Raw genomic sequence first — 19,610 nt, 5'->3', positions numbered from 1 at the left:
AGACAGTGCTAAAGATACTTGATGTGGGCTTATGATTGTTGATTAGTGGTTCTGACTTCCCTTTTTTTAAGACCTAGGTATGTTCGGCTCTCAGTTTGATGGTAATGGGGGCATTGGCCGGGGGTTGTACATCAGGATAGTGTGTTGTTGGCAAAGCTGGTGACACCACCCTGGGGGTAACATGCAGAGTCAACCCTGTTCTGAGTCACCAAACTTGTCTCTGAAATGAAGGGTGGGGGTGGGAGACTCCTCCCCACCCTAGTGAAGGTGGTCCAAAGCCCCTCACGCAAGGAAGCAATTCTGCTCCTTCATTTCCTTGGTTCTCTGGGCCAAGTGCACAGAGGGAGACTCAAATAGGTAGCTGCAACACACCTTACTTAATACTACCATGGGGGATGTTTGGCTCAGGTTGGGGAAAGCCCTCGGTGGTTGTGACCATTGACGACCACCCATCTTTGGAACTTCAGGATCTTTAACTAAGACACCCTCTTCTGGCCTCTTTCAGGGCCAGGAAAGGCAGGGTTGAGGAGGGATGCAGCGCAGGGTGGAAGAGCAAGCCCCTTCTCATGTTGCTGGGAGCCTCTGTCCTGGGCTCTCTTTGCCCCAGGGCAGGGATGAGGGAGGGGAGCTCTGCCAAAGCACCAACATCTTGTGCTCTGGCGGTGCTAGATGTGGACCAGGTTGGAAGGAGGAAGTTTAATGGCTTTCCTTCCGTATCCCATACAGCAGTTTGGAGCATGGAGCCTAGGTAAGGAGGCTGGCCCCAGAGGGGCCCTGAGCCAGCAAACAAATGTTTACTAAATGGAAAAAGACCTTGTCACTGTCACTGGGGAGCTTGCCAGGTGATGCAGGCAGGACGGGAGGCATGAATGATGGAAAGGGTAAGATGGGTTGGGGTTGGGCAGCCCCTCTGCTCATAGGGCCCTCAGGACACCAGTCCTATGGAATTGGCTATAAAAGAGGTAACCCAGCACCCTCTGCAAACCGCAGTGCCATGCGCCAAGGCAAGGGGTGAGCTGAGTAACCTCCCTGGGTCGTCTGGGTCCATTTGGGGAAAGTTGTTGCGCTCGTGGCCCAGGCACTCACAGAGGCTACATCAGCCCTGGGCCAGGCCCTGGCCAGATCTGGATGAAAAATGAGACTGGTTTGGTCCCTCTCTCCCCTCAGGTATCAGAGCCCCCTCCTTGTTCTCTGGGGGAACCTGGGAGCTGCTGGGTCAAAGCCCAACCAGGAATTTTTCTAGGCTGGTTCCTATATGCCAGGGTGGGGTAGGGGGCCTTGGGGAGCACTCAGGGAAGAGCAGGGCAGTTGGGGAGAGGGGGCTTTGAAGGGAGTGGTGGTGGGGGGTTGCTGGAGGAAAGAGGAGAGAGGTTGCCAGCCAGGAGAAGTAGGCAAGGGATCCTGTGGGGGCTGGGGGGTCCTGAGAAGAAACCCCAACTCTGTACAGAAGATGAGCTGAGAGCCTGGGCTGGGGCCGATAGAAGCCTTGGCCCCCAGCCTGGTGGGAGCTCCGGGCAGCTGGCCTACAGACGTTCCTCAGTGTTGGTAAGTAGGTTTGAATCATCACTCAGGCCCTGGCCTCCATCCGCCCCCACCAGCCCCCTGGCCTCAGTTCCCTGGCAACATCTGGGGTGGGGGGGAGAGCAGGAACAAGGGCTTCTGTCTGCCCGGCTGCCTCTCCCTTTGGGCTCTGCCAGACTCCACAGTGCATACGTGGGCTCCAACAGGTCCTCTTCCCTCTGGGCCACTGACTAACCCCAGAACCACACGGCTTCCCATTTTCAGCCCTACAAACCTGGTGCCAAATAATTTTCCCCAAGGAAGCTTTCCTGGACACTTCCCAAAGGACCCCAGTCACCCCAGTCCGTTGGCTGTAGCTCACTCTGATGTCAGCAGGCCAGATGAGGTCTCCAGATGGGCACACTGTCCGCACGGATACATCACGCCTCCTGCACCCAGCATCGGGCTCTCTGCACTTGGGTCCATTGAGTCCCTAACACGCCACTGTTTGGGGGGTCAGGAATTCCCGCGACGAGGGGGTGAGGGGGTAGCCTCCCTCTCCCCTCCTCCCGAAGCCCATTCCCTCTGGAGCCAGAGCTGGGGTGTGCAGGCAGCAGTCACTAGGGGGCGCTCGGCCACCACAAGGTTGCTGGGTGAACTTGGGAGAGCCGCGTCTGCGTGAGAGTGAGGACGCGTGTGTCAGTGTGAGTGTGTGTGTAGGGGGGCGGGCTGAGAGTGCTGGAGTGGGGAGAAGGCCAGGGGTCACGCCAGGATTCCAACAGGTCTGTACGTCCTTCTTCCCAGCCGTCCCCGTCCGACTCCTTGCCCGCCCGGCCCCCCCTCCTCCAATACTCCCAGTAAGGAAGGGATAGCTCCGGAGCCCTGTCCGCACATAACCTCACTCTCCTGCTCCCTTCCCCCAAGACCGCGCGGGCGTGTATGTGTCTGGGCGGGGGGGGGGGCGGATGGGCAATTTTCAGGCTGCGAACCGGGGAGGGGGTCGAGGTCCCCTTCGCTCGGGAGGGAGGGCAGGCTTCGCTACACGTCCCAGGGGAAGGCCCGAGGGGCGCGCGGGGCAGTTGGAGGAGAGGCTGCAGCCTGGGCCTGTCCCCGCCCCCAGGGCGTGCCAAGGGCGGGTCCGGGCGGGGCCTGCCTTGGTTTTAAGCGGCCGCTAGTGGTAGGAGCGCAGAGGCTTGGGGCAGCCGGGCTGCGAGGAGGCCGCGGCGCGGGGGGCGAGTGGAGCCGGCGGCAGCGGCGCTGGGTCGGGAGGCGCAGGGCTTGGCGGACGAACCGGCGGGGTCACCGGCCAGGGGTCTCCGCACTGGAATCTGAATTCATTTATCCAGGGTTTACCCTCCTCCTTTTTTTCTTAAGCAATTTTAAAATCCACATTCTTTCCCGTTTTAATTTATTTTTTGCTTCCCACTCCCCGCTTAAATCGGGCCGACCGTTTGGGGGAGATTGCTCCTTTACTTCCCCAAATCACTTCGGATTTTGGAAACCAGCAGAGAGAAGAAAGAGGTAGCAAGAGCTCCAGAGAGAAGTCGAGGAAGAGAGAGAGAGAGAGAGAGGGGGAGAGAGAGAGAGAGAGACGGGGTCAGAGCGCGCGCGGGCGAGCGAGCAACGGCAGGACAGGGGCAAAGTGAGTGACCTGCTTTTGGGGGTGACCGCCAGAGCGCGGCGTGAGCCCTCCCCCTCGGGACCCCGCACCGGACCAGCCGCGCTGACGGACAGACCGACGGACACCGCCCCCCGCCCCAGCGCCCACCTCCTCCCCGGCCGGCGGCCGAGGGTGGACGCGGCGGCGAGCCGCGGGCAGGAGCCGGAGCCCGAGCCCGCGCCTGGAGGCGGGGTGGAGGGGGTCGGGGCTCGCGGCGTTGCAGTGAAACTTTTCGTCCAACTTCTGGGCTGTTCTCGCTCCGGAGGAGCCGTGGTCCGCGCCGGGGCAGCAGAGCCGAGCGGAACCGGGAGAAGTGCGAGCCCGGGCCGGGAGGAGCCGCAGCCGGAGGAGGGGGAGGAGGAAGAAGAGAAGGAAGAGGAGAGGGGGCCGCGGTGGCGACTCGGCGCTCGGAAGCCGGGCTCATGGACGGGTGAGGCGGCTGTGTGCGCAGACAGTGCTCCAGCCGCGCGCGCGCCCCAGGCCCCGGCCCGGGCCTCGGCTCCGGGAGGAAGAGGAGCCCGCCTGGGCGCCGAGGAGAGCGGGCCGCCCCGCAGCCCGAGCGGGAGAGGGAGCGCGAGCCGCGCCGGCTCCGGCCGGGCCTCCGAAACCATGAACTTTCTGCTCTCCTGGGTGCACTGGAGCCTCGCCTTGCTGCTCTACCTCCACCATGCCAAGGTAAGCGGCCGTGCCCACCAGGCGTCGCGGGCCGCTGCGAGCGCCTCTCCCGGCTGGGGACGTGCGTGCGAGTGCGAGCGCGCGCGTGGGGGCTCCGAACCCCACGCGGGTCCTTGCGCACCGGGCGCGCGGCTGCCCCCTCGGTCCTCGTCCGCGTAGGGGGAGGGGGCGCGCGCTAGGTGGGAGGGCACCGGGTAGACTCTCACCGCCCACGCGGGCCCTGCCCACCCACTGGAGTCACCGCACGTACGATCTGGGCCGACCGGCGGAGGGCGGGAGCCGGAGGAGGAGGCCGAGGGGGCTGGGCTTGCGCTGCCGCGGGCGGCCGAAGTTTGCTCCCGGCCGCTGGTCCCCGACGAGCTGGAAGCCCGGGCAGCGGGGGCGGGAGCCGGAGCCCAGTGGGCAGGGGGGTGCCCGGACCTTGGACCAAGGGAGGGCAGAGAGCGTGGAGGGGGCAGGGCGCGGGCCAGAGAGGGGGTGCTGTCACTGCCGCTCGACCTCTTAGGCCCTCGCCACGAGTTTGAGAAAAGTTTCGGGGTGGATCGCCGAGGGGACCCCCGCTCTCCGCCGGCCACCTGCGCGGAGGCGTCCCCGCCCGTCCCCGCTCGCGTCCCGCTCGGTGCCCGCCCTCCCCCGCCCGGCCGGGCGCGCGCGGCGCGGAGCCGATTACATCAGCCCGGGCCTGGCCGGCCGCGTGTTCCCGGAGCCTCGGCGGCCCCGAGCGGGGAGCCCCCGGGCGGCGAGCGGCGCCCCTCCCCCCGCGGGCCCTCCGCGGGAAGGTGACCTCTCGAGGTATCCCTAGCCGGAGGTCTCGGAGGACCACCCCGCACCCCTCCCCGCGTCCCCAGCCCCTAGCCCCTTCCTGGGCGAGGGCGGACTTCTTGACGCCCCTTCCCCACTTCCTCCCCACCGCGGAGAGAAGCCCCTGCCACCCTTCTGTTCTTCTTGCCTCCCCTCTGCCGAGAAGAGCCGTGTAACCCCTCTCCGACCCCAGAGGCCAGGGAAAGGATGATCGCTGTCAGAGGTCAGGGTGCAGGGGCCCACTCGGGTGCTTTGTCAGACTGCCTAAAGTCCCGACTTGGTGACAGTCTGCTGTGCTCCCCTCCCCCACACTTCCGAGCCCTGCTTTAGCCTTTATGGGGGGTGGGCTAAGGGAGGATTCAAGAGCCTCCTCAGGCCACTTTACACTTTTTGGGAAAATGGCTTAAAATTTGCCGTGGCATGGGCATTGTGGGACTAGCTTCCTCCCCCCTACCCCCACTTTAGGAAGGAGCTCCTGCCAGCCTTGCAAACACTTTGTCCTGGTGAAATGGGGTGCTGGAGCAGGAGCAGGTGGTTTTCTGGAACTCCAAAACTTGCCCACCCAACTTGCTTTTCAGAGCCACTAAAGGGTCCTTCATGCTCTTCCCTTATGCCTTCCCTCAGCCACGGAGTCCCCCCTTGAAGAGAGGTAGAAGGGAAATGGGCCGGGGTCCCTGCTGCCACTCTGAGTGCCTCAGACCCTGGCACAAAGGCCTTGGCTCCCGGCCTCCAAGGGGAGGGGGGGGGGGAGGGAGGGAGGGAGGAGTGGCCGCCTGGCCACAGTGTGACCTTCAGAGGCCCCCAGAGAAGGGCACCTGGCCCCTCCCTGCCCTGAACAGCCTCTCCCAGTGCCCCCTGGCCTTGGAGGGGTTTATATTTCTGTCCCCTTTCCTCGTTGGGGCCCAGGAGGAGTGGAGGGCATAGGGAGAATTTTGGCATTAGGCAGCCAAGGGGTATCCTGGAGATGAGCCTAAGGTGGAGGGCCTAAGGTGGAGACCCCCGGGGGTCCCCGAGGGAGCCACAGCGGGAGGCTGCCCAGCTGGGATCCTAGAAACTGTTATCTGACCTTGGCCCTAAGGGGCAAGGCTGGGGGATCCGGCATGTATTGGGGGTGTGTGGGAAGGAGACAGACAGACTTTGTCAGTGGGGTCTGCACTTCCGTGGGCTGGTGTACAGTTCTGCTGCCCAGGATCTGCCCCCAATGAGGGGCAGGTGGGGTGGGCAGCTGGTAAGAACCGAAGGCCCTCTGGAAGGCCTGGGAGAAGCTGTTGCCTGCTAGGAGCTGTCAGGTCCACATGGTTGGGCATGTTGACCTTCACAGCTTCTGGGGAGGGGAGAAATGATCTGGTGGGGGTGGGGAGGGATAGGAGGGAGAGGGGAGGCCTCAGGCCTGGGTAGTGCAGGGGGCCCCCTAGGGGCTAGGCAGTGCTAAGGCATAAAGGCTTTCCTGGCTGAATTTGCGGAAAGTGCCCAGCTCCCTGAGAGGGGCCTGGGATCCCCGCAGTCTGGGGCCCCTGAAGAAACTAGGGAACAGGGAAGGAGCTCAGTGAGGCTCAGGGCTTTGGAGATACATTCGGGCTCCTGGGAGGTCTGCGTGCTGGAAGACAAGGGGTTCTCGCCTCCCAGAGGGTTTTCTCCCTGGTTTTACCTTCTAGGCAACCTGTGGGTTTGCTGAATATACCTGAGGATATTTGCTGAGTATTCCGGAGGCCAGAGGAGTTTGGGTGGGGGAGGGTGGTTGGTGTCCTTCGGTCCTCCGCACCCCCCTCGTTCCCTAGCACCAGCTCACCCTGATATTTGTCATGTCAGCAGGAGAAGGTCACCATGTTGTTCTTCTCGCCCCCTGTCCTTCCTTCCTGCCCCAGTCCAAATCTGTCCTCCTATGTGACCTTACTACTTACCCGTGGCTTTGGACCAGGGAGTCAGGGGAGCTGAGAAAATTCACTTAACTCAGCAATGGGCTGGTGAGGGGTGGGGAGGAAACTGTGGGGAAGGGGTGGGCACCTGGACAGCACAGCCTTCTAGTATTTTCTTCCTGTGTTTTTGGTTCTCCAACCCCCAACATCTGGTCATTCTTTCTCTTCCTTCACAACTGGAGCAGCACAGGGGTGGTGGGCACTGCGCTCTCTGCTGTGGGGAGCTGGGCAGGTGCCTTGTTCCACTCAGAAGTCTTGGAGAAGCCACAGGCTGCTGGTCAGTGGGTGGTTGGGCCTCTGCACCCCTGCTCATGCCCGTACCTTGCTCTTTGTTTTGTCCTCAGTGGTCCCAGGCTGCACCTATGGCAGGAGGAGAGCACAAACCCCACGAAGGTGAGTCCCTGTAGCTCTGGGATAGGTACCCTGTCTCCCCAGGGGATGGGTGGGGAGGCCTGATTCCTCTCTTTCAGGTCTGTGGGGGTAGGGGGTGGGGGAGGAAGGGTACCGGAATGGAAATCAAGAATGGAAGAGGGGAGCACCATGAGAGTAACCCTACATTCTGGAGGACTCTCTTTCCTACTCAGGCCTCTGCTAGAATTAAAACTTGTTGCCTTTTCCTTCTGCTCTTTCCAGTAAAATTTTAGTTGGAGAGGGAGCCATGAGCACAGGCCAGGAAGACAGTATTCAAAGATCCCAGGTGTCGAGGGAGGTGTCTCTTGTCCCATCTGCCCCCAGGGGAGGATGGATATTCTGTGTCACATCCAGCCCAGCTCTGCCGTACCTGTGGGGTCTGTGTGGAGGGGGCCGTGACCCTTGCCTGTTCAGCACACTGGCTGTACATGAGCTGGAGGTGCAGAGGGCCCAACCTCCTGAGACCCTCCCCTCCCCCCACAGTATGTACTCCTTTAGGAGGTAGGAGAGAAGGCCCTGCAGGCTCCCTCTGCCCTCTGGGTGGGATAGGTTTGGGTGCTATGAACTTCCCTTCTGGACCAGCAAAGCTGTAGCTCCCAGGTGCCCTGCCCCCTGCCCAACTAAGAGTCCACCTGCCTTTTGTGGTTTGGAGTAGGGATCCTCCCATTTCTCTAGGGAAGCCCTGGCTCCCCACCCACCCACTCACCCAACTGAATTTGACCTCTGCTCCAAAGTAGGGGAGGAGTGCCCGATGCCACTCCCCTAGCTCCCCACCTTTGAGGAGGCAAGGGCCTGGTCTTCCCTCCAGGCCAGTTTTCCAGACCCAAACCCAATGTGGCCCAGGGTAGTGACCAAGGGCAGTGTTTACACTCCCTGGGCCAGTGGTGATGCCCAGCTGGTTCTGCTTCCCTACGCCCTAGAGCCCTTTCCTTGGCCCCAGGGCCTGGCTTCCCAGCCACTCCACAGCCTGTGCCACCCATAGGCTCCTGGATCCCAGGATATGATCAGCCCACATCAGCCTCCTGGTGGTCTCTGTGGTCTGGGAGAGGCAAGACAAATGTTTTTTGTTTGCTGGGGAAGGATTGTCTTCAAGAAATAAGGAAAAGCAAAAAAGCTTGCTGTGGTAGATGCATGTCCATGGCCTGAGCAAAAGCAGGCCAGCTTTCCTTGGAGGCAGTGGCTGGGGTACGAAGGGTATAGGGGAAGTTGTCCCCTCACCTTCCTTCCTATGGCCTTAGGAATTCCAGGCAGCTTTTCAAGGGAATTCCTAGTCTGTGTCTTTTTACCCTTAGCTACCAACTGCCACAGCCTAGGCCAGACCTCTCTGCTTTCCTGTCCTGGGCTGGACCTTGTGCCTCCGAAGCCTGGGCCACCTCTGTCCCCAGCCATGACAAAATGTCAGGTCAAGAATTCTTGATTAGGCATCTTTGATATAGACTTGGCTTGAAAAAGGGCTTCTTCATCATTTGTACTCTTTTTGACAGAGCTTTACCGTAACCCTTTTGACGGTGGAGGAGAATTCTGTGCCTGTTGTCTGCATAGGGGACGTAGACCTCAGGCAAGGCCAGGGACTGGCTTGGGAGCTGCCCCCTGCTCTCCTTGCTGTTTTCACACCTATGGCCTTCCCCTCCCTTGCCCTCAGCTCCCCAAATTCTCCTCAACCCACCGATTGTATACATGCCCACTCCCCCCAGGATCGTCTTCCTTCACCCTCTGGAGGGAAGAGGAGACTCAGCTACAGTTTCTGGGGAGAGGTAGGCTAGGGGGTTGCACTTCAGATGCCTCGGTGAGGTTCCAAACTTTGTGTTGCCTTGGCTGAGAAAGAGCGCTTATTCTCGGGGGGCTGGAAACAGAGACAAAACCCCAAATTTCGGTCTCAGTTTCAGTAGCGATCTTTAGAGATCCACCCAACCCACTACTACAGATGTGCAGTGTGAGGCCAGAGAGGGAGGGACTGGCCCAAGGTCACACCAAGTCATGGCCAGGGTCTGGACCTCTTCATGGGCTGGATGCTGCTGCTTTCTGCTATGTGGAGGAAAAGCATTTCAGGGAGAGGATTACTATGTGGTAGTGGTTGTGTGTGTGTGTGTGTGTGTGTGTGTGTGTGTGTGTGTGTGCACGCGCACACGTGCTTGTGTGCACCCTGGAGTGGGACAGGCTGGGCCATAATTTAGAGTCATCACCCCAGGTCCTGAGTGCCTCTTCCCAGGAGCCCCGCCTCTGTGGCCTAGAATTACCCCTTCATGCTCCAGTGCACCCCGGGCTCCACGGCCAGCCTGGGAAGCTGTCTTTACCCTGCCCTCCCTCCAGATCAGCTTCTAGAAATGCTCCGTGGCTGCAGTGGCAGCACCGTTTTTTCCATGATGCAAGCAGTTTGCCCTCTTGGGCGGGGTTATCGGTGGCTGGCAGGGCCTGCATAGTGTGCCCACCCACTGCCACCTGCTGATGCCAGGCAGGCCCAGCCCCTGTGCTGGTGTTCACCGTCTCCCCAGCCTGTGTCTGGGGAGGGGTCTGGCAGGTGGCGACGTGTCCCCCCCACCCCCACCATGCTTCCACATGATTTGCCTTGGGAAGGCTTTGATGTCAGGACCGATTTTAACTGTACCACTTAGTGGAAGTGCAGCCTTGGGGCAAATTCCTCAGCCTCTCTGAACCTCCAGTTCCCCCTTTGTAAAATGAGGTTCCTACTGGAATGTCATAGTGTCATGTGGGGAGAACTGTTGGCGACGAAAACTGTGGACTCCTGTACACAATGCCCAGCAGATACTAAGTCCTCATTAAATGGTTGTTGGTATAGTGGATGGTATGGCAGAGGTTGTAGGGAAACAGGGAGTAGGTTTGCCAAGCGGGCTCTTCTTCCTTTCATGGGAAACTCAGACCACCCCCCAGCAAGGGTACTGATACCTGAATTGTCCTCTGGCCTCAAGGTTGACCTGGAGGTTGGCTCAGCTGTCATGACAATGCAGGGGGATCAGATGTGACTGACCATCTCCCCCAGAACCTGACAGCCTCATGTGATCTTTGGAATAAAACCAGACCTTCATCAGTGCCGGTAGTGGAAAGCTTAGGGAAGGCTGTCAACCACAGCTGGAGGGACTTGAGCTAGAGTTTTGGAAGGACTGACTGGCCCAGTAGTGGGTACCTCTCCCAGGGAACCCCGAGTGGTTGCCCTACAAAGCTGGGTGGAGAGAGGGGCTGGCCATCTCTCACGTGACCTGCTGGCCTCATGTCTCACCCTGTCCCATGCAGTGGTGAAGTTTATGGACGTCTACCAGCGCAGCTACTGCCGTCCCATTGAGACCCTGGTGGACATCTTCCAGGAGTACCCCGACGAGATCGAGTACATCTTCAAGCCATCCTGCGTGCCCCTGATGCGGTGTGGGGGCTGCTGTAATGATGAGGGCTTAGAGTGCGTGCCCACTGAGGAGTTCAACATCACCATGCAGGTGGGCATCTGTGGGGAGAGGGGGTGGGAGCGGGCTGAGATGTGGGGAAACAGGTGGTCCCCAGCCCTTTCCTGGGCAACTCTTCAGAGAAGGAACCAGGCTTGCCTTTGCTCAGCTCCTGCCCCTGAGTCAGTCAGGGGGAGGCATGAGGAGTCTTGCCCTCTTGGGAGAAAAAGATGCCTGCATTTCCTGATCTGGGGTTCCCCACAAGTCCCTACTGCCACAGTCCCCTCTGTGACCTTTCCCCCTGGGCTCAGAAGGAGCTGACACCTGTGACAGGAGCCCCTCTCTTCTTCTCTTGGAAGAGGAGGGCCCTTACTCTTAGGGGCTCTGTTTAAAAGCCAGTCATTTGGTGCTGCCCAGTGACGGGACCCATCTCAGCCAGGATAGGGTGGGAGGGAGCTCTGACACCCTAGGGAAGATGGCTCTTGGGTAGCTGCTAGGGGTCAGGGGAAGGCCTAAAGGGGATAAAAGGAGGGGAGGGATGGGGACTGGCAAGAACCCAGGACCTGAATTCCCAGCCTGGCCAACCCGTGCAGAAGAGCAGGGGCTCCTTGAGGTCAGCAGGGTTGGGAGTTGGGGTGGGCCTGAGGCTCTTTCTGGGAGAGCCCCTGGTCCCTTCTGCTTCTACCACCCTCCCCTGCTCAGTAGAACCCCTGGGTGCTGAGTGGCAAGAGCCACAGTGTGTCCCATCTGGGTATGGCTGGCTGGGTCACTAACCTCTGTGATCTGCTTCCTTTCCCTCTAGATTATGCGGATCAAACCTCATCAAGGCCAGCACATAGGGGAGATGAGTTTCCTGCAGCATAGCAAATGTGAATGCAGGTGAGGATGGTGTCACGGATTCATTGGTTCAGCGGAGCGGCGGGAGGGTTAAGCATGCCCCACTTGTTAGCCATTTCTGCCTTCCGTCTGCCTTCCAGCTGACTTTGGGCATTTTAATTTCCTGCACCGTGCCTCAGTTTCTACATCTGTCATATGGGCACAATAGTAGTACATATCTCATAGCACTGCTGGAGGGATTAAATGATTTATGTTACATTAAGGGGATTGAAACTGCATTGATAAGTCATAAATAGTATGGTGCTACTCCTGTTAGCATCGCCATCTGAACCTCTTTCTGTTTTGTTCTTTTTCTCTACCTGCTGCAGACCAAAGAAAGATAGAGCAAGGCAAGAAAAGTAAGTGGCCATGACTTTAGCTCCTCTCCCTCTCCTTGGCCAGTTATCTTGGTTTGGGGCTCTTGGCTTCTTCTGTCAGGGGGTCTGATGGCTTCATTGGGTGGGGGAATTGGCCTCATGAAGAACTGGTGGTGGTAGTAGTGGGATGGAGCAAACTCAAGGATTATGGCTCTTGAATTAGGGGCAAAACCCAGCCTGGAGCCCGGAGCTTCCTTTGGAAGAGACGATGCATTCCAGGTCTCCAGGTCATTCCTGTCCAGGACTTGCAGTTTTAGTGTGCCAGAGGGGGTGGGGGGCAGGTGGCTCCCTGGCTTGGTCTAGTCTCCCGTCACCCACAGCAGGGAGAGGGTGAGGGTGGCAGAGAGGCCAGCTTTTGCGTGTCAGAGGAAACGGCCTCTTGTGGTGGTTGCTGTGGTGGTGCAAATTGGACTCGGGACTGGCTGAGGTGTTTTCTTGATGATACCCTCCTGCAGGGGTGAGGCAGGCCCAAGCCACTCAGCCCTCCTGGCCAGGGAGTTAGGAGTTGACTGTTGGTCCTTTTCTGAGGCTTCTAGTTGCTTAGTGTGGCCGGTTGGGTCAGAATGGGGTACCGTCTGGGGGCAGTGAGCCTTCAGGACCTGGTGAGCAGCTGGCCGGGGTAGGGTGTGTGGGGGACAAGCCTGCAGGGAAAGAGAATGAGAGAGAGCACCTGTGTCCTTTCCTCCCCCTCACCATCCTGTCTGTTCCCAGAGCTCTGGGGGACAGAGAAGCCCTAACCCCTTGCCTCTTCCCTAAGTCCCCAGCTTCCAAGATTGCTATGGCTCCCAGAGAAGTGATTTGGGACAGTAGGCTCAGAGAGAGAGAGAGAGAGAGAGTGCACACGCGCATGGGCACAGACCTTTCTCCCTCCAGTGCTTTCTCCTAGAGAGAGAGCAGACTTGCCCCTCTCACTCCCTCCCCTCTTATTTCTTCCCCTGTGGCACACATTCTGGGCATCCTCTGGCCTGGCAGGTGTGGAGAGTGCTGGTTCCCTGGAGGAGAACAGGCTTCAGCCTGCCCCCCCTTGCCTGTTTCCCAAATGCCTGCTTTGCCCACAGGGAGAGTGGGGGGCTCGCCTGGGCTCGGAAGAGAGTCTGGTGAGATGGTGTAGCAGGCTTTGACAGGCTGGGGAGAGAACTCCCTGCCAAGTGACGCCCAGGCCCCTCCTCCCGTGCCTCCCTAACTCCCACCCCACCCTACCGCCTGCCTGGGGCTCTGAGGACACCCATCTCCACCTCTCAGCCCAGGTTATGGCCGGGCAGGCTGACGCCTTTCATGTACCGCCCCTGGTTCTGTGCCAGCCCCCAGTGTAGCTGCTCTCCCACCCCGGGATTGGCAGAGGCAGGAGCCCGGGAGGGACCCCTTTGCTACTATACTTGGAAATGAAGGTGGAAGGTGCCCGAAGCACAGCCTGGACGCCCTCCCACCCCCTGCCCCGCTCCCACCCCCATTTAGTCAGGTCTCTCCAAACTCTGGCCTTCCTTTTACAGCCCCTGGCCTTCAGGGTCAGACTTTTACAGGGTTGCTGGCCAAAGAGCCTGCCGACAGGGCTTTACCCCCTGCCTGGGACCGGGAGCTGCTGCAAGCACCCCGAGCAGGCCTTTGGGTCCTGTGTCCCCCGCTCACCCTCTGCTCCCCAGCCAAAGTGTTGTCAGTGGCTGGGTGGGCTACCCCCGGGTGGCCGAAGGGAGAAGAGGGAGCCGTTGAGCGCCTGCTGCCCCGGCCTGCGCATTTTCCTTGAGTCCGCCAGCCTCCTGATGCCTCGTTGCAGGGAGTGTGCCCTGAACCCTATCCTCCTCACTGCTTCTTGTCCTTTCCCCTTCCCCCTTGCTCTCTCTTTGTCTGTCTCTGTTTTTTTATTTTCCAGAAAATCAATTCGAGGAAAGGGGAAGGGGCAAAAAAGAAAGCGCAAGAAATCCCGGTATAAACCCTGGAGCGTGTACGTGGTGCCTCCGCTGTTTCATTGCCTGGAGCCTCCCTGGCCCCCAGTCAGACTCCCACCGGCGGGACCCCCTAACCCTCCCCGCCTCTGCCCCCCCCCCCCCCCGGCTCTTCTGGCTCTCCCCACCGCCCCAGTGTCTCTCTCTCACTCTCACTCCACTAATTGGCACCAGTGGCTAGATTTGGTGATGGCGTGGCTGGTCCAGGGTCGGGTGGGGTGGGTGGACAGAGTGGACCTGGAGGATTCGGGGTGGGGACTCCGGCTTGGCTGGGCACCGCCTTTCTCTCACCTACTGGGCACTGGTGGCGGGCCCATTTGGCGCGGGTGCCGGGCACTGGTGCCTGCTCGCCCGACTGGTTTCCACTGCTCTGGGCTTTTGCACTTGTCTGGAAGCAGAGGGTGGTGGGGAGGGCAGACGTGGCGTGAGGAAAGGGCGCGAAGGATGCGAGGCAGTGTGTTGTCAGCGGAAGGAGGAGAGATTGGGTGGGGTCAGGCACCGTATGGCAGTCCCTCCTCGTGGCCCTGGGGCCTCTGGAGGGGAGCCTGCTACTCTGGTTCAATCCCCGGCCCCCACATAAACCTCCCCTGAGGTCTGGAGGCTCTTCCTCTGGGTTGGAGGCCGTGCTGGGCATTCTGGTCACCAGTGGCCTGGCTGTGGACACCACCTTTGGGCTTGGCTGGCCGTGATGCCCTACTTCAGTCTGTCCCTGGTGGTGGGGCCTGGGCGCGAGCCCTTGCCCATGGGGAAGGTGGCCCTGATTGCCATCCCAGCAGGTGAAGGAGAGTCTGGGTGTGCTCTCTCTGGGGTGATAGCTGTTGGGGCCCTGTGGCCCAAGACTTGTTCTTGTTCCCACGGGACAGCTCTCCCCCTTCCAGTGGTCCTCTCCTTGCACTCTGCCCCTGTGTCTGCCTCTTCCTGCAGGCAGGCTTCCTAGCCAGTGCTGCCTCTTCCTGCCACGCGCTCTGTCTTCCGCTGCAGCACTTGGATCCTTCCAGGGCATGGAAGGGTAGGGGGAGCAGCCAACGAGCTGGGGGGGGGTGCAGCTGCGGACTGTTAGGGGGTGTTGCATGTTTTTTTTTTTTTCTCTCTCTCTGCTGACGCTCTAGCTTAGATGTCTTTCCTTTTGCCTTTTTGCAGTCCCTGTGGGCCTTGCTCAGAGCGGAGAAAGCATTTGTTTGTACAAGATCCGCAGACGTGTAAATGTTCCTGCAAAAACACAGACTCGCGTTGCAAGGCGAGGCAGCTTGAGTTAAACGAACGTACTTGCAGGTTGGTTCCCAGAGGGCGAGCGAGTCAGAGAGGGGCTTCACACAGAGATGGGGAGAGAGAGAGAGAAAGAGAGAGAGAGAGAACGAGCTCTTGTGCACGCGCATCCGAGAGGGGCCAGCTGCTTGCTCGGCTTCTAGCTACCTGCCTGGTGATTGATGGCTGCCTTCTCTGCTCGCGAGGCCCCTGCGGTGGGCGGCAGGCGCTGGCCTGGCCTGGCGGGGCCTGTTCAGAGGTTGCCCTGGTTGCCTGAGGGGGTAGACTGGTGTGGCTTCATGTGATGGTGTGGACGCAGGCTGAGTGTTGTGTCCTGTGGTCCCGCGGTGTCCTGTGGTGGCTGTTGGTCCTGACGTTGTTATTACTACCTTGCTACTAATATCGAGGGCCCTTCTTGGTGTGGGGGGTGCTGCCGTCTATAAAGCTTGAACACCCTTGGGGGCCTGGCCACCACCCTCTGAAGTCTGCACCGCTTGGGGTTCTCTTCCCCTCAGGGTCTCTCATGGGGGCAGGGGGTGTGTCCCTCTTAGGCTGGGGTCCCCCAGGGCCTGGGCTCCTGCTGTTGGTTTAGGGCGAGTAGGAGATTTAACATTTGGGGACACTAGATACTTTTAATATTCCAGTACCCATGGTGACAACCCCAGACGGCCCACATAATTCCAAATGCCTCCAGGATGGACGGGTTGGGGGGGCATGCCCTCTTTCCTGACATTAGATTGCGAACTCCTCCAGCAGAGCCTGGCTTTTATTCACCCGTGTGACCCTCCAGGCATCTGTACCTCTGTCCTTTGACCACAGCGAGACCTCAGAAAGTGTCGAGTATGTAAGTGAATACATGACTAAGGTCAGGGGATGAGGTCAGGAGCACAGAGCCGTGACAGGTTGGCTGGCAATCTTTTGATGCCTTGAATGGTGTTTATACCCGCCTGGCCTTTGCTCAAAGGCTGGAAGCCCTCTGGGCCAGCCTGTTTCAGCCAGGGAGGGGGGCTTATATGGGGATTCCCAGGCAGGATCAGGGTGCCCCCAGCTAGTCCGGATGCTCCATTAACAAAGTCCTTGGAATGTGGCTGCCTTCCCCACCCCCATGATCCTGTGCCTCTTGATGTTCAAGGGATACCGGGGACCCGGCCCTGGGGTGTTGGCGCGGGCTTCTGTCTGTCTTGGTGGTACGTGCAGATAGGAAGTGTATGTGAATGCTGGGCTTGGGCTCTGCCTAACACTAGGGCCCAGTGAGGGGTCTCCACGTGTCCTGGGGGCTTCGGGGAAGGTCAAGGATTTATCATTCTGGGATTTCTGTGGTGATTATTTTGCAGAGAGACTGGGACGGGGTGTGTGAAGTGACCTTGGGGCTTCTAGAAGTTACCCCAACCTCCAGAAACCGCCCCCCGTATGGAGGAGTTTCAATACCCCAAATTGGGGGCTTAGGATCCCCATTTCCAGGCTCTCAGAAGGGCAGGGCCTGCTCTGACCTCTCACAGTAGAGAAGGTAAAAGGCCATCAGTCCCAGGGGCTGGGGCATGACAAGACAGTTATTGGAGTCCCCTCTGCTCCAAGAGGAGCAGCACAGTGAGTGATCGCCTCTCCCCACCGCAAATGACACAGCACATGTAAGAGGCAGCCTGGTACCCGGGGCCAGCCACTGCCAGCCTGTTGGAGAAAGACGAGGCCCTAGCCAGGGCCTGGAGGGAGGGCATGGTGACGGGAGATGTGTCCCTCAGCGCCTTGCTGCCTTCCACTCCCTGCCCCGGGAGCAGCCCCTCCCTTTCAGCCAGCCGGAGCCCTGGGTCAGGGTGCTTTCCCCCACTCTCTTCCCCATGCCTGTCCCACAGGCAGAGCTGAAGCATGCCTTTCTGCTGGGGCTCTTGCCTAACTAACTCGGCTCAACTCTGGTCACCATCAGCTCTTAAGTGTCAAGGTCTTTAGTACGTGTTCATTTGTCGCCTATGATGACATGTCCCCACGTCCTCATCTTGTCTCAACTAGATTGTAAGCTCTAAATGGCAGTGGGAACCCTGAATGCAGCTCCTGCTCTGGCGTCTTAATCAACCCATCCCCCCATCCCTGCTGCCACCCATGGGCAGGGGCCGGCTCTCCCCTCACATTGGGCTTCTTGAGGCAGAGCCATGCTTTTGCTGTCATCTCTGCAGCAGGGATTCACAGCAGGGACTCGGGCCCCCAAGATGGGGAGGCTACCTGCCTCACCGCTGTGTCCCCGTGCCTGGCCCTAACCCCTGGCCTCTGATTCCCACAGATGTGACAAGCCCAGGCGGTGAGCCGGGCTGGAAGAAGGAGCCTCCCTCAGGGTTTCGGGAACCAGACCTCTCACCAGGAAAGCCTGATTCAGAATGACCGCTACAGAAACCACGCCGCCGCCACCACCACCACACCACCATCACCAGAACAATCCTTAATCCAGAAACCTGAAATGAAGGAAGAGGAGACTCTGCGCAGAGCACTTTGGGTCCGGAGGGCGCAACTCCGGCAGAAGCATTCCCGGGCAGGTGACCAAGCACGGTCCCTCTTGGAATCGGATCGCCATTGTATTTTTCTTGCTGCTAAATCACCGAGCCCGGAAGATTAGAGAGTTTTATTTCTGGGATTCCTGTAGACACACCCACCCACATACATACTTTTATATATATATATAAAATATATATATAAAAATAAATATATATATTTTATATATACGTAAAATATATATATTCTTTTTTTTTTTAAATTAACATTGCTAATGTTATTGGTGTCTTCACTGGATATATTTGACTGCTGTGGACTTAAGTTGGGAGGAGGCTGTCCCCACCCAGATCCCAACAGGGAAGAGGATGGGAGGGGAGACTCTGGCATGATCTTTTGGTCCCTCGTAGGAAGGCCAGGGTCCCCTTCCCTGCCCAGGAACGTGCTTGGCCAGGGCACGGGGGCAAATTTGGCCTGCTTTTGGGGACACTGACAAACCCAGCCCTGGCCCCAAGCCTCTACCCCGAGTCAAATGGACAGACGACAGGTACAGGGACGAGGACACTGGCTCTGACTAGGAGTTCGGGGAGCCTCAGGACACTGCTGTACTTTGAGGATCCTCTCCACATGCTGCACGGGCATCTTGCCCCCAGGGGCACTGCCTGGAAGATTCAGGAGACTGGGCAGCCTTCACCTACTCTTCACTTGCTCCTGACAAGCCCAGGGTGCCGCCAACAGAGGTCTTGGCGAAAAGAAGAGAGACATTGGTGGAGGAAGGGCCGCCTGGTGGCAACTTGTCCTCCGAGGGAAGGGCCCCCTGCCTTGGCCATCTCCCAGCTCTCCTTCCCTGGTGCAGCCCAGGAGGGCCTGACGTCCTCAGACCATTGAAACCACTAGTTCTGTCCCCCCAGGAGACCTGGCTGCGTGTGTGTGAGTGGTTCACCCTCCTCTGTCCCCAGACCCGACCCTTCCCGCGGCACAGAGAGACAGGGCAGGATCCACGTGCCCACCATGGAGGCAGAGAAAGTGTTTTATATACGATAATTATTTAATATCCCTTTTTAATTAGAAATTAAAACAGTTAATTTAATTAAAGAGTAGGGTTTTTTTCAGTATTCTTGGTTAATATTTAATTTCAACTATTTATGAGATGTATCTCTCTATTGCTCTCTCTTGCGCTCTTATATGTACCGGTCTTTGTGTTTAAGATTCATGTTTCCAATCTCTCTCTCCCTGATCGGTGACAGTCACTAGCTTGTCCTGAGCAGATATTTAATTTTGCTAACACTCAGCTCTGCCCTCCCCTTGCCCCCGGCTCCCCACCACACATTCCTTTGAAATAAGGTTTCAATATACATCTACAGACTATATATATATTTGGCAACTTGCGTTTGTGTGTATATATATATATATATATATATATATATATGTTTATGTATATATGTGATTCTGATAAAATAGACATTGCTATTCTGTTTTTTATATGTAAAAACAAAACAAGAAAAAATAGAGAATTCTACATACTAAATCTCTCTCCTTTTTTAATTTTAATATTTGTTATCATTTATTTATTGGTGCTACTGTTTATCCGTAATAATTGTGGGGGAAAAAGATATTAACATCACATCTTTGTCTCTAGTACAGTTTTTCGAGATATTCCGTAGTACATATTTATTTTTAAACAACAACAAAGAAATACAGATATATCTTAAAAAAAAAAAAAAGCATTTTGTATTAAAGAATTTAATTCTGATCTCAAAGCTCCTCCTGGTTTCTCCTTCTCCATTGGGTCTTTGTTCCAGACTCCCTCCTGCTGCCCCCTTTCCTTCCTCCCTTTGGGGAAAAATGGCATATTTCTTAGGTCCGGGAAAGGAGTCCCAGGTATGTAGGCAATGGAGCAGCCCACCTTATGTGTTGGGGCCCACAGTGCTCCAGTTCTGGCTGAACTGATCCTGGGGGACCCCATCTACCCTCTGCCATGACATGGGGGGAGGGGCTCTGAAATGGGGGAGGGAGTGTCTTAGGAGCCAGGGCCTGCCATGAGCAGTTCTGCCTTCAAGAATCACGTGATCCAGGCCCCATCCCTTGGTAGAGGAAGGAACCGGCCACACGTCTGATCTCGCTGCCCAGGGTACTGGAGAGGGCTGGGTCTGGCTATGGGGCCTTGGCTACAGCAGGCTGGGAGCGGTAAGGCGGTGCTTATGGGGACCTGTGTCCTCAGGGTGTAATTAAGTTTTACATAGTGGGTCCTGGAGTTCCTTGAGCCCTTGGAAGATGGATGCACAGCTCTGGTTGCCCCTGAGAGGGTTCCCTGCCCCTCCTTGTTGGGTAGGCCCTTCTCT

At 58.1% G+C, this 19,610-nt stretch overlaps 1 protein-coding gene across 1 annotated transcript; it reads left to right on the top strand.

The window, feature by feature from the left end:
* The first annotated feature begins 872 nt into the window (after positions 1-872).
* VEGFA (vascular endothelial growth factor A) lies at positions 873-19,028 on the top strand. The gene is made up of 9 exons (XM_041748027.1): positions 873-881; positions 3,026-3,835; positions 6,897-6,945; positions 10,213-10,409; positions 11,158-11,234; positions 11,561-11,590; positions 13,476-13,547; positions 14,689-14,820; positions 17,066-19,028. The coding sequence occupies exons 1-9, from the start codon at positions 873-875 to the stop codon at positions 17,085-17,087; spliced, it is 1,398 nt and encodes a 465-aa protein (XP_041603961.1). The 3' UTR covers positions 17,088-19,028.
* The last annotated feature ends 582 nt before the right edge of the window (positions 19,029-19,610 follow it).

The sequence above is a fragment of the Vulpes lagopus genome, chromosome 1 (assembly GCF_018345385.1).
Source record: "Vulpes lagopus strain Blue_001 chromosome 1, ASM1834538v1, whole genome shotgun sequence".
In the NCBI taxonomy this organism is placed as follows: Eukaryota; Metazoa; Chordata; class Mammalia; order Carnivora; family Canidae; genus Vulpes; species Vulpes lagopus.
Note: the sequence above shows the minus strand (reverse complement) of the source record. Positions and strands in the feature narration are given on the sequence as shown.